Raw genomic sequence first — 13,650 nt, 5'->3', positions numbered from 1 at the left:
CAATGCTGCCCCCTTGTGTGCTGGCTGTGAAGTAATGCAAACAACAGCAACTGTCACTGTTAGAACTTTATCAGGTCTGGTTTGGTGTAGTGATCGTGGGGGGTGAAAAAAGTGACTCAGAAAGTCCTGCGGAATATTTTAAAACTTTAATATACAGTGCTTCATAAATCATTACTAAAAACACAGGTGGTAAAAATCAAATCAAAACAAATAAGTTACACTGTAGTAAAAAGCACTTGAGATTCCTTTCTGTTTTCATCATTAGTGTGAACCTCATATGAAAATAGCATAGAAAGTATGCAAACATAGAATTCCATTCTTATATAGATTTCTAATCTTTAGCTAAATAAACCTTTTGTCCCCTCAAAATTCCCTTAACTGGCAAGAAGAAACAAGGAAAGCTTGTGGCCTCGACTTCACCCACAAGTCTGCTTTTAAGAAGCGGGAACATCTTTTTTCTGTTGCAACATCCCCCCTCTCCCCTCCCCCGGCATGAACCCAAATAAAAAGAAATATAAATTAACATATCAAACATGTGAACAGTCTGCAATTTCTTTTCTCCGCACTAACTGGTGTACAGTTAAACATCTTACCTATCAGCAGTCAGACACACACACAGACACACGTTCTTTTAACACGGTGCCCCCTGCCACACACATACACACACACACACACACACACACTCGTACGTGAACAGTCTGTGCATAGACCCAGGTTTAACTTGTGGACTAACCGGTAATTGGAGCCTTTTCTCCCCGCTCCCCCCGAGCTCCCCCCACTGTGGTTTGTCCTTTAAAGGAAAATAACCCTTTAACCCATTTGTTGCCATGGCAACAGAAGCTGGCTCTGGGCTGAAGGGCTTAACACAGATATGCAGCGATAGACAGATCAAAACACACCGTCTCCGTGGTCCGACTCGGCGCCTCGTATCAGCAATAAAGTAAACAGAAAATAGGCGACCACAGATGCACGGTGTAGGGTTAAAAAGATATCGATATCCACCTTTGATCAGCCACACTGTTACACAAGTCATTTAAATAGCTTCCTTATCACAGCTATACCACTAACGTGCATTTTAATTTATTTATTTCTTTTGCACACGTTTCCATTTAATTATCAAATGCATTTGTAAGCTGAGTCACGCTGTCCTTTAGCTGCTGCTGCTGCTGACGACCCCCTCCCCACAGCCAAGCTCTCATTGGAGCGTTTTGGTGCCACAACAATCTATATGCAGACTGAGACACTTTTCCATGCTGACTAAAAGAGAGACACTATTCTTCTCTTCTGTCGCATCACGCTTCAATTTAGAAACACCGAATATCAGCAACCAAGTGCAAGAACACAAGTTGAATAACGGCACCGACATTTGCCTGCAAAGAAAAAAAAAATCAGGTACTGAAGTAGAGAATGGTCCCTCCCTTTGTCCCTATCTGTATGTTTTATAGTAAACAGTCTGTGTGAAGTGTTTATAGTAAACTTAGGAGCAAACATTCAAGGGGAATTTGTATGACAGCGATAAAACTCTGTAAAGTTCGAGCTTCCATCTCTCTTAATGCCTGTGTTTCAGCTTTTGCCAGTAAATTATTTACCATCATCAACAGTTTGTGGGGAGTGTAAATAATGAGCTGTGGCTGACAGGTTTAGCTAGAGGGCATGTGCAAGAAAAAATAATAATAAAAGAGCCAGATTTAAGAATCTGTGAGACAGACGAAGCAAAGAACTGCCTCTAAAAACCTACAAAACATGACATTTTAGTCTGAACCAGCCACAAAGAAGAAATTTCCTTTTGTATTCCGTCGGTAATTAGATGGAAGTATGAGGAAAAAGCATACTGAGGTAGAAAGTATGTGCTAAAGGCCTACAGTATTAGTTCAGTTAGCAGTGAGCAAAGTTTCTGCTGCTTCACCCATTTGTTGATGGAAGTAAAGAATTTACTTACACAGGATAACGAGAATTTTACTTTGCTTGAGCCAGATTGTACAAGCTAAAATTTCCACTATTATCGAGACTAATTTAATTGAACTGTCTCGAGTTGGTCATTGCCGTTTTCTGCTTCAATGTGTGCATCTGCAGTTTCAACAGTCTGAGTCAATGCTTCCCATCAGTTACAGCGGTGCCAGTGAGGCATCCGGAGCAGCTGGTTGTAAGCATGAAGGAGAAGGTGGGAGGGGGCCGGGTGGGCTTAAACACTCAGGTAACAGGGGGTCAACTTGTCCTATTGCACATACATCTCTGCCTTTTCTTCATTTCATGTTTCCAAAAGAAATCTCACAGTTATAAACAGGCAGCAAGTAGCATTATTTGAGTTTTTTTGTTTAAATTAAAAAAAAAAAAAAAAAAAAAAACAAGAAAAAAAAAAAAAGCTCTGGACAAAGATGGGAAAAAGCGCTTAATTAAACTGCAGCCAATACCAGAATATAATATTAATAATAATAATAATAATAATCATAAACAGGAATATTCACAAAAAAAACAACAATAACCGTATACAGCTACACAGGCAAAAAAGAAAAGAGTAACGTCACCTGTATACATATCAATAAAAAAAAAAAAAACAACAGTGTAAAATTGATTGTCATTTTGAGATAAAAAGCATAACATCCAAGGCATCGACAGTGAGGAACTAACCGGGAGCTATAAAAGGTGACGGGGCTGAAGGTGGAGTAGGTGGAGGGGGGTTCACAGAACAAAAGCCCAATGAACACAGAGAACCCATTTGGCGCACATGCGTCTGACAAAGCTTTTGGCAGCTTTGTGTCCAGGAGAGCGGCGACACAGAGGCAACAGTTTGCACATGCCATCCATCCATCTGTCCGTCCCGGAGCGGAGAACCTAACAGCACGAGCCTCCGTTCGCTTCAACGCTCCCCCAGCTGTCCGATTTTAATGTCTTCAAAAATTCACCCGATGCTGGACGGTCGAGATGCAGCTTTTAAGCGGGTGCTGTGGCTCATCGTAAGAAGCGAAGTAGAAAAAACTAAACAAAAAGGGGTCTGACGAGTTCCACACCTGTCGAAATGATGCAGGGTGAGTTTCAAACTGGCGAGGAAGGCCGCGGCTGCGAGTGAAGAAAAAGGACAGCGCCGAAAGAAGCGGCATGGCTTTGATTTGACCGAGCCCTGTGACCAAGAGAGGTAACACTTGAAAAGCTTTTCAAGCAGAGTAAAGGGGGGTTGGTGAGTTTTGGAAAGCACGTTGTTCCAACACGAATAAAACACTCTCACTCAGTCCACGCGTTCACAGTTAAATGAGGACACGGGAGCTCATCTGTCCCTGAATGTGCCAAGTAACAGAAGTCTTCTTGTTCCACAAAAATTTACAGAAACTTCACAGGGGGGGGGGGTTTCTTTATTTCTTTTCAACTGTCCTTCTCCTGTCCAGTAACCAAACCTCGCTACCGTTACAGTCGCTGTGTACGGTCTTCCCATTTACTGCCAGTCATCGTCGTCCTCGTCCTCTGCGTCTGAAGAGTCATCATTGGTGCTGTCGCCGCCCACCTGTCGCGTCCCGTTCTGCTGCCGCGCAGCCAGGATGGCAGCGGCCTCGGCTGCTTTAGCCGCCGCCCGCTCCTCAGCCTCCTTCTGCCGCAGAGCCGCAGCCTTCTTCTCTTGCTCGGCGTGGCTCTTCATGTGAGCGCTGCGGCTCTTCACCTTGTAGAAAATCCTGCAGGGTTAGGGAAAAGCAGGTCAAAGATGCATTTTGCTTTCATTGCTCAGAGTGGTTATATTAATGCCTTCATGCTTTACAAGCAGCTAAAATGCAACTCTGCATAATCGCCTCATTTAATATGTACGGCTCTATAAATATGCAATCTGCTACTCTTGCTATAAAGAGGAAAGCAGTGCTGTTTGTGTTTGTTAAGCAGGCTCAGTTAAGCTCAGTTTGTAAGTCTGGAGGTCAGGAACACAAAGCTGCTTTTAAGCATAAAAAAAGAAAAAAAAGCTGGTAGTGGACGGACACTGGACACCAGCTACGTCCTGGCTATGTGCGTCTGTTTGCAACATGACAAATGGAAGTGGCTGAGCACACACAGGGCACGTGTAAGACATCAGCCTCCAACATCACTATTATCAAAACAACTAATCATGTGTTGCCAGAGACAGATAAACCTCTTTCCTCGTCACTAGGTCTGACTTGTTAGATATGAAACTGTGGTTCACTAGAGTTTATTTTTGAAACAGTCAGTGACACGTTGGAAGTTCCTCAGCCATGTCATTGACAACTTAATTTCAGCATATTAAAACAAACAAACAAACAAAAACTATCGGGTACCAATGCAAAGAGAAAAACATGCAAAGAACACAAGGCTGTCTGGAAAAAGGTGGAACCTATTTCAGCTGCTGTTTGCCTGACATGGTCACGGCAAAACAAACCACTTAAGACTGAATATGCAGAATTTGAATATATAACTTTATGAATTATGGTGTAGAGAAAATGTTAAAAGCCCACTAAGCAAAAAGACAGCATTATAAGTAAAAGGGTTCAGCCGGGGGGAATTATTTTATTATTTTAAAGAACACAAAATGAAAATTAGATTAAATGCTCTGGGAACTACCTCATAAAGCCTCTTTTATTCAAGTTTTATTGAAATACTGCACATTATTCAACAACTCACACATTTACTCTAAGCTCAGTACTTCCAGACAGCAAAGAATCAGTCTCTCTGTAAAGACTGAGGTCAAAGTTCACTAGCATACACGAACACAAGCTTCTAAACAACAATGATTTTCACTACTTCTTTGTGCTTTCTCATAAAATTATAAAGAAAACATTACAATCTTCTTTGGAGGATGTACTAAAATTCGATCATTTTAGCTCCACAATAAATCTCACGTCATGTGACACAACAGCAGATCTACAATAAAACATTTCAAAGCTGTGAATCACCTAGCTGGATATCTGTGGTGGAGGACAGTCTATAATGAGGACACTGAGCTGGTGTGAAGAGCAAGTGTAGTGCTCTTCAAGTCATTGGGTAGAGCTGCGCTGACAGGAGGTGTGATGTGCCGTATCTACTCGGTGTTTCGGTTGCTAGGACACAGTTGGCAATAACATGGCCGGTGTTGCCAGAGGACGAGTTGCTATTTTACCAAAGCATGACAGGACGGTTTGATTCTTTCAGTGAGACACCATGAGACACTTCCCTCTATTTACCATTCATATTCCAAGTGGGCAAAAGTAGTACAAATATTTCCGACAAAATTTTTATTTTTCCCATCTTGTCCTGTCTAAGGCTACTTACGCAACTCGAATGAGTGCTGCTGTCATCTTTACATAAGCAAACAGACTCACCCCAGCCTCTCCGACACAACAGCGGTGACTGATGCCACATTTCTGATCACTGACCTGCCACATTTCTTGCAGGGAAATTCCCCCTCCTGACCAGCTGGGCCTTTGTTGCCTGTCGAAGGAGTCGTCTTGCGGGCGTTGCTTTCGTAGCGCTGTTTGGAGCTGGGAGGTGGCGGATGAGGGGGGTGAATAACCCGGGACAGCGACTGCTCCCTCCCCGTGTCGTCCTGGCCTTTCATAATCAGAACGGTCCCAGGCTGCACACCCAATAAAAGAAAGAAGTGCTGTTAACATGAAAACTTCAAAACACCTTTAACATAGCTGCTTAGTGCAGCTGAAGCCACTTTACAAGCAGCTTTTATATAGAATAGCTTCACAACGGTATGCGTGTGGATGCATAAATGAGGACACAATCAAACTGCAACATACGCACAGCCTGAATTCATCTTTAACATTTAAAAAAATGAAAAAGAAAGGAGGAAAGTTTCTTGTTGAGTCACCGTTTCCCAACAAAGACTATGGAGTTGCACAATGCAGAGCAGAGAGCTGAGGGGAGGACTTGAGTTTTCTTCTCCAAAACCCCAGCGGGGGGCAGCAAAACCAACATCCAACCAGCAACTCATGTCAGGTTCAAAAGGACAAATCTTCAACTGACACATTTCTAAAGCAGGAATCGGTTTGCTGCAAAACATTATCCATAAAATCTAATCTTATCTTCCCAAACTCTCCTGCAGTTTCTCTTTGCTTTAACTTAATTTATATCGAACTTGTATGTTCAATCTAAATCAGTAGATATACTCGCTTTACAATATCTTTTAGAATAGTTTGTGTGTGCACAAAAGCAAAAAACTAAAGATGATTAAAATAAATTACATTATTTCTACTGTGAAAATTTTTTTTGGTAAAAAAGCACGGATATTATACTACTAAATAATACACTATATGCGATAAGTATAATGAGTATAATAACCACAGTAATGATAGAAATTCAGTGCAACCAAACTAGAGCACCAACCTTCATATTCTGGGGTTGTATTATATTAAAAATACTGTTTTACTCATTTTATCTCATCTTTGAGGACAAAGAGGAGAAAACACTGAAAGGAGAGACTTCTGCGCTCGCTGCTCAGCTATACATGTTTTCATTTAATTTATTCACACCATCATTAATTCATGCAGCTCTTCTAATTGCACACGTACATTCTCTGTGGACGGCAGCGCATGAGACGTTCTGGTAGGGCAGACATCCGGTTTCCTGTCAGCTGACCCTTCCCATTTCCTGCTGTCCTCCTCCCGCTGTGGCTCCAGTCTGTGAGAGCCCTGCTGGTCCAAGAAGAACATTGACTGTAAGTCACACATGTCTGAGGGAAACTTACATCTACTAGTATACAATTCATTTTGAGAGCTATTTTGTACATGACCACATTCGCACTGTGGCTACTTAAATACAATTATAGCAAACATGCTGATATAGAGATATATATATGCATGCAGCACTATTCAGTTGCCATAAAACCCAAACAGCCTGCAGATGTACTTTTTTTTTTTTTTTAACATGCTCTACCTTCTATTATCAGTGTGTAAGGTTACTATAGACACCATGAACCACAGTTGCAGACAGCTACAGACTTTTACATAGTTCAGTTCAACAGCGATCAGTGAGGATATTTGCATTTATTAAACAGACATCCTTTTATCTGCTATTTTCTGCAACGCTAATGTAAAACATGGTTTAAGACTGACCTTGTGGTCCATCTCCTCTTCTGTGGTCTTGCTTTCCAAAGGCTCTGTCTCACCGTAGGTTAGCGTACCATTGCGGCCAGTCTTCACACGCTTCTTATAGGTGTAGTAAAACTCCACACACTGGGCCACCGTCTTTGTGGATACCTGTGAACCGCAACCGCGCTCTTTATTAGTGAATTTTAAACATTTCTCTTTTTTATACAGTCACTCTACATGGATGAGCATTTCAGAGCTGCTAAAACAAGCAATCGTACCCAAATGACTTATTTCTGAAAACAAGAGTTCAGAGCTTTAAAAAAAACCAAACACGTGTGTGTGGGTCTTTTTATGCATCATGGCATTTCAACTTCAGCTTAATTATATCTGATTGCCTTGAAAAACCCTGTTGCAAATTCAGCTGGAATGATTCATTTCAATATTGATTCATCTGCCATTTCCTCCACCTCTTTTTTTTCTTTAGTAGTCAGTGAACTATGGTGTCAATAATGACAAATGCCCATCACAATGATAGACAATGATAATGACAATAAAAAAGACAATGTCAGCACTAAATCTAATTCAGAAGTTTAAATTTGATTTTACTAATGAAGCTAAAATAACCCAGCTAACACTGTGGCTACCACTTGTCCAACTACGCTTTTTGATGATCATTTTGTACTTAATTCAGTTAGCTTAATCAGCTAGCTGATGTGCTTGGTGCAGAGTGGCAGGTAAGGAGCTCTCCAGCCTCAGTCTATAGTAAAGGCATGGACCATGCTAGTGCCCAGTATTAGCTTTCTCGGGTTCACTGGCTAGAGAGAGGCTATTTTAGTAAAGCAGTAACCTGAATGACAAATGATGCCACATCACCCTCTCTTAAAGTGAGCGTGTTTGCGTCTTGACGCTAGCCAATGATAGTTAAAGTAACGTTACAGGGGTTGTATCACATCCACCATATTGGATGTGATGCAACATCTTCTGGGGAAAAAAATGGTATTCCCAAATGGTTGGCAAGGAATTGCTGGCAGTTGTTGGGTGAAGCTGATCACAAATAGGGTGTTACACCTTAAACATCTTTAGGATTCTTTTGGTCACTAGCAGATATTTGCAGTTGCCTGAAGTTGTAGAGACAAACTTCTCTGCAAACAAACTCCAACTACTTTCAGAGCGGTAATAAAACTTGGAAAAGTGTGCAGTAAACTGGAAAATGATCAAATTTGCTTTGCTTTGAAAGCACATGGCCTAAGTTTCCAGTTCATGCTGCACTTTTCACAGTTTCACTACCATTCAGAAAGTAGCTGGCGAGTCTGCATGTAGGCTGACCACAGCAATCTGCTCGTGACCAAAGGCACAGTTGAAGAATATACATTTTTGTCCCCTCACGATCCCTGGTTGCCAGATGGTTATGAACCAGCCTCTAGGCCTGTGTAACTAGGGCCTTATTCACTGACCCTACACTGTTACTATGGTTATCATAGGTCCAATATGGCAGACAAGTAAATGCCATGTGCAAAATCCTCAGGAACCTCAGTGACACTGAAATTTTATTTTTGAAAGAGAACCTCCTTGATCTCTGAAATGGTTCAGACAACAAAATTGTATCATTTTGCACTTTTGAGAAAAACCTGTTGACTATGAGACACCAAAAAAAAAAACATCAAACCAAAAGGAAATACTTCTATGAAGCGACTCAAAGGAAGAAAAATATAATTGTCTTGATCATAGTAGAAAGTGATCGACAGCTACTAGATGGCCTTGTTCTTCCATCACTGTGGTCTGGACTTCCCTCTCCTTGTGTTTGAAAGGACACATACCTGTTTCTGCACCATGAAGAAGTCTTTCTTGTATGCAGCGATGCCTTTGTTAAACTGGCGTCTCTCAGCTGCTGTCCAACTGTCTGATCCTGTAGAAAGACAGAGGAGGAGGAGGAGGAGAGATAGAAAGAAAAAAAATGCAGTTGTTAGTTTAAAACACTCCAAAACTATCTGTTTCCATATAAAGTGTGTGTGTGGAGCCTCGTCAAGTTCACTTCCACCCCCACTCTCAACACACACACACTACTGGATAAACAAAGGCTCCCCTGTCTCCTGCTTGGGATTAACCACATGCTGCAAGCCTCTCCAGCCCCCCACCCCCCCACCCAATTCTCCTACTTCCCTCATCACATTGACTCTGACAATCCTCCACAGTCACCAACTAACCCACCACGGCCACACTCTCACTACTGCAGCTGCTGCTGCTTTGAGGCAAGGCAGAGGGCTCAAAGTCAATCACTGTTTTAATGATGAAAGCACAAAAACTGGGGCTAAAAAAAAATGGTCTAAAGAATGAAATGAAAAGCCAAAATATGCACACATGGGGTTCATCTTGGGTGAAATCAGAATTCTCAATGATTTATAAGAATTTTTTTTGAGTTTCTTGAAGTACCAGCTGGTTGGAGTATAACAGAAATAGCAATAATGGATATGACTTTTACTTGACAAGGTCACAGAAACAAGGATGGTGCATAAATACGGTGCAATTTAATTTGAATTTAATCTAATCTAATCTAATCTGATAATCTTACCGTATAGCAACTTGCTTTGTGCAGTCAGTCTAAAAACCTCACGTTATGAACTTAATATCACTGCAGACCGAAACCAAACAACTTGGATACGTTTAGTACAGAAAAAGGCTTGAAAGTCAACTTTTTGATAGTGAATCCAGTATTTTTTCCAACTTTACAAAACATCTCAAATACCCTTTTTTAAAATCTAACATTATTTGAAAGAAAATAAAAAAAAGCTTAATTTACCTGAGTAATGATAGTTGGCCAAATGATGAGACTTTGGGAAAATTGGATTCCTCAGCATCAGCATGGACAGAGCAGCCTGAAAAACAAATAACATACCATTAGTGTTTGAAAGTGAACAAACACGGCACAGCAGCTGCACAGCAGTGATTGTTACGAGCCTTTACACAGCCAGTCCCTCCTGCTACACAAAGCCAACTCTTGCTCTATTAGGCGCTCCAATTGTGCTTTTATAGATCCGTAAAACACTGAGCCAAAGCGTGAATCAGTTTCTCACAGGTAACTAGGGACTGAGATAACCACTGCTCTCACTTTCCCTGAAAATGCCAGGTATCTGAGGGCTTTATATCATAATTGTGCACACTCTCTGCCATTGTCAAAATAACAATTAACTTTGTGCTCTTAAAGGAGAAACTGACTGTGCATGAATGCTGGAAGGCGGCAGCTCGAGCCAGCCCGCTGCAGAGAGTGGGCGCTATGACAGCCCCCTCCCCTCGTGGTTTCCTTGACAACGTTGGACCACTGCTGGTCGCTAGGGCCTGAAATCTTAACCAGCAGCATCATAAAGCACACTGACAGCTCTAGTACTACGCTGCAAGACAACTTCTGCTTCAGCAATGGAAGTATTGATTTAAGATCTGCATTAAAGTCACTGTAATGAAGTGCAACGTAATGCGCAATGCAAAGAGTCTTCCTCTGCTGATGAGTATCATGCATAATTACCATACCATCATCAGTTACATCCTCTTTAAATTGTCTTTACACTAAGCCCCTATCAAGTGTGACAGAAGAACACTTGTGTGTTTCAGGAAACAGTGACTGACATTTAGCATTGTTTTTAAAGTCAATATATATAAAAAAGTCACTGGATGTTCAGTTGCTAGGAGTTTAATGGGGTTGATATGGTGGGTAAGAGCCACTAGAGATGCTGTCTCCTCAACATTTAACAGCAACCACTCTTTGACCTCGTTACAACAAGCGCAGAGTCTATTATTTCTCACACACACTGAGGTTTGGTGTGTTTTATGTAAATGTTTTATTATTCTGCTGTTGAACGCAGCTGTGAAAGTTGCGTTTCAGTCGGTGGCTTACATGTTGCAGTATCAGCACTGAAATCTTCACTAGATCGATCTGTTCATGTGCTCAGATGCAACTAGTGGTCTGCAGTAAGTATGAGACACAGGATGCACCGTAGCTGCAGTGTAGTGGAACACCCGTCTGTCCAGGCAGATTTCTCAGGAACGCCACGCTGAGTGATGGCAAGGTCATAAACATTTATGTCACATGTTGCATTTAAGGCGCTTTTCTCTTGCGAGTAACGCCAAGAAGAATGTGTGAACCTGACAACGTGACTGACAGCCACGGCACATTTTACTGGCCGTGCTGTCTTTTTCTCTGAGATCAACGTGTGAAACAATGCAAGAAAGCACACTCAAAACATAACACTAATCACCTGGGAATGCAGCGTACAATTTCATCAACCACTAAAGATATGTTCACTACCACATATGACAAAGAAAAAAGGCAGATAGCTCCGACTAAGAGCATGAGAGCTATCAGAAATGTGGCATATTTCTTTTAAAATCTCCCTTAACCATTTTATGTTTATCAACTGATTAAATAAGTGTTCCAGCTCTACAGCCCCCAGCAGCACATGTACCTCTTTGCGCCTCGATACAGGAGGATCAGTCTGCTTCTGACTAAACAGCCAAACGGTTTTACTATCTCTGTCATCTCAGGCCACCGGGGTTTCAGAACAGAGTAAAGTGAAATTCTACTGATCACTCACTTCCTTTCACTACTCACCAAGTGCTAAAGGCACTGAATGACTACATTAAAAACATGCCCAGCACATGTAAGGGCACTCATCACTAAACCCAACATGTATAAGCAGGCAGTCAGTATATTCTATAATATACAGTAGTGTACTGCATAAATCTCAAAGCAGCACTCATTTTATCTATGAAAAGTAGAGTATTTTTCTACCAACACAGTGATTCCCAATGATTTATTATCCAACAACTTGGTATATCTCAGCATGATGTGCAGTGTGTCTTTAAAATTTTCGAGGAAATTGGACGTGTTGAGCACAACAAGAAGAGGTCTACAGAAGATTAATATCTGCCATTCTTCAGGAAGGGAAACAGGAAGAAAAGTCTGAGGTATTCCAAATTACACGAGAACTGGACTGAAAATCAGTGGCAGTAGGTCCAATAAAGTGCTAAATCCAACCTTGAAATCCAAATCAGTTTTACCATACAACACAATCTGATGATAACTGCTTCATTTTTCAGCATTAAAATGATCCCAAACACACTCTCAGTTCCATAAATGCATATGTAGTTTACAAAAAAGAAAGAAAAAAAGACCATGCAATCCTATCAGTAATGAATTGGCCTCCCCAGAGGGGATCATATTGACTGAGATAAATAATGTTGCAATAAATCACTGCACCCATTTCCCATTTTCCTAGAAAGGTATAATGAAATATTGGGTGGCTCAAGATTTTTGCAGTGCATTTTTTGAAATGGTGCTGGTCTATTTTCAGGGTACCGGAGATACAGCTTGACATGTTTTCTGCAGGCAGGATTTAATTATTTTGACAAGGACACATCAGTACAAATACTGATTTTTTTCTTCATTCCTCTGCCTTTTTTCTCCCACACTGAACACGCAGGCAGAATTGTTCACATGAGATTTAAAATAAAAAAATCTCAAGCAAAATTGCCAAATATTCTAGCTATTTAAATGTTAGTAATTTATTAGTGCATTCTTGTCTGCTTTTGTGCTGTGACAAATATAATTCATTCATTCTGTTACATGGAGCACTGCAACAATAAATGAGCATATAAGAACTATGCATGATGCCTTTGTCTCAAATATGAAATATTACCATTTAACAACTTCAACTGAATGTTACTATACTGTAACACGATATAATCTGTGTGGACTTTATCTGTGATCTGTAAGTGAAAACAGTCTTTAAGAGGTAAACAGGTTGGTGTAAAGTGTGAGTGGGCTACAAGAAAACCTGGCTCGAGTCCGACCACGGTGAAGTACAGCTCCCAGTTATGTTTTTATTATTCATAGTAATCCCTGTGCCGTCAGTATGGATTGTTCTGTTGAACTCACCATTATGTCCCCTTTGCACTCGTACAGACAATGGTGGGCTAACTCCTGGTTGGTGCCTCCTCCACATAAAACGCTGGAGCAGGCCAAGTGCATGAGGTCTTCCACTGCAAAAGCAAGAGAGAAAAAAATGATTTTGCATACAGTGATGACAATAAGAAAATGTATTATTAAGACATGCAATACATGGAGACAAAATATGCTTGGTTTATGGTTGTTTTTATTATCCATGACTCAACAAAATTACATACTCCAGCTGTTAAATCAATTCCGCAATATTGCAACATTTATATACTATGAATTAAAATTCTTATGAAGAGCCGTTTTTTTTCTTTAAGGCCACTTTCATTTATCAAACCTTTCACTGCACCACCATCTGCGTGCCATTATATAAGCTTTCGGTTTCACTTCCTATTCTCAAAAACTCTCAGGTAGTGACTCACCTTTCTCCTCAAGGTCAGGTTTTCCTTCCAGATCGCACAGGGGAACCCAGACCAGTTCTGCACGATGATGATCCTGCTCGACAGCAGATCGCTGCCTCAGCTCTGGTACTTCCGCCTGGTACCGTGAGCCAATATTTATGCGTCTGGGAACAGGACATCAGTTTTAAAAAGGCAAGAGGGGTTTGATCTATTTAAAATTCATCGACTCTTTCTGCATTCACGAGGCATTTATTCACTCTTAAATATTTTAGCAAAGACAGCATTTGCTTTATGAGTA

At 41.0% G+C, this 13,650-nt stretch overlaps 1 protein-coding gene across 4 annotated transcripts in view; it reads right to left on the bottom strand.

The window, feature by feature from the left end:
* Positions 1-134: 134 nt before the first annotated feature.
* The window catches only part of mideasb (mitotic deacetylase associated SANT domain protein b), a 25,318-nt gene continuing 11,802 nt past the window's right edge, over positions 135-13,650 (bottom strand). For 3 of the 4 annotated variants that reach the window (XM_087832958.1, XM_006798782.3, XM_006798783.3), the window contains 8 exons: positions 13,374-13,516; positions 12,934-13,037; positions 9,805-9,880; positions 8,825-8,913; positions 7,032-7,175; positions 6,489-6,611; positions 5,346-5,545; positions 135-3,662 (listed from right to left, as the gene is read on the bottom strand). In XM_087832958.1, coding sequence (XP_087689084.1) covers positions 3,428-3,662; positions 5,346-5,545; positions 6,489-6,611; positions 7,032-7,175; positions 8,825-8,913; positions 9,805-9,880; positions 12,934-13,037; positions 13,374-13,516 — 1,114 coding nt within the window. In that variant the 3' untranslated portion in view covers positions 135-3,427. The remainder of the gene's footprint in view (positions 3,663-5,345; positions 5,546-6,488; positions 6,612-7,031; positions 7,176-8,824; positions 8,914-9,804; positions 9,881-12,933; positions 13,038-13,373; positions 13,517-13,650) is intronic. The other variant, XM_035911109.2, reaches the window with a different exon arrangement.

Source organism: Neolamprologus brichardi, chromosome 19, assembly GCF_056152115.1.
Source record: "Neolamprologus brichardi isolate AB-2024 chromosome 19, ASM5615211v1, whole genome shotgun sequence".
NCBI lineage: Eukaryota > Metazoa > Chordata > Actinopteri > Cichliformes > Cichlidae > Neolamprologus > Neolamprologus brichardi.
Note: the sequence above shows the minus strand (reverse complement) of the source record. Positions and strands in the feature narration are given on the sequence as shown.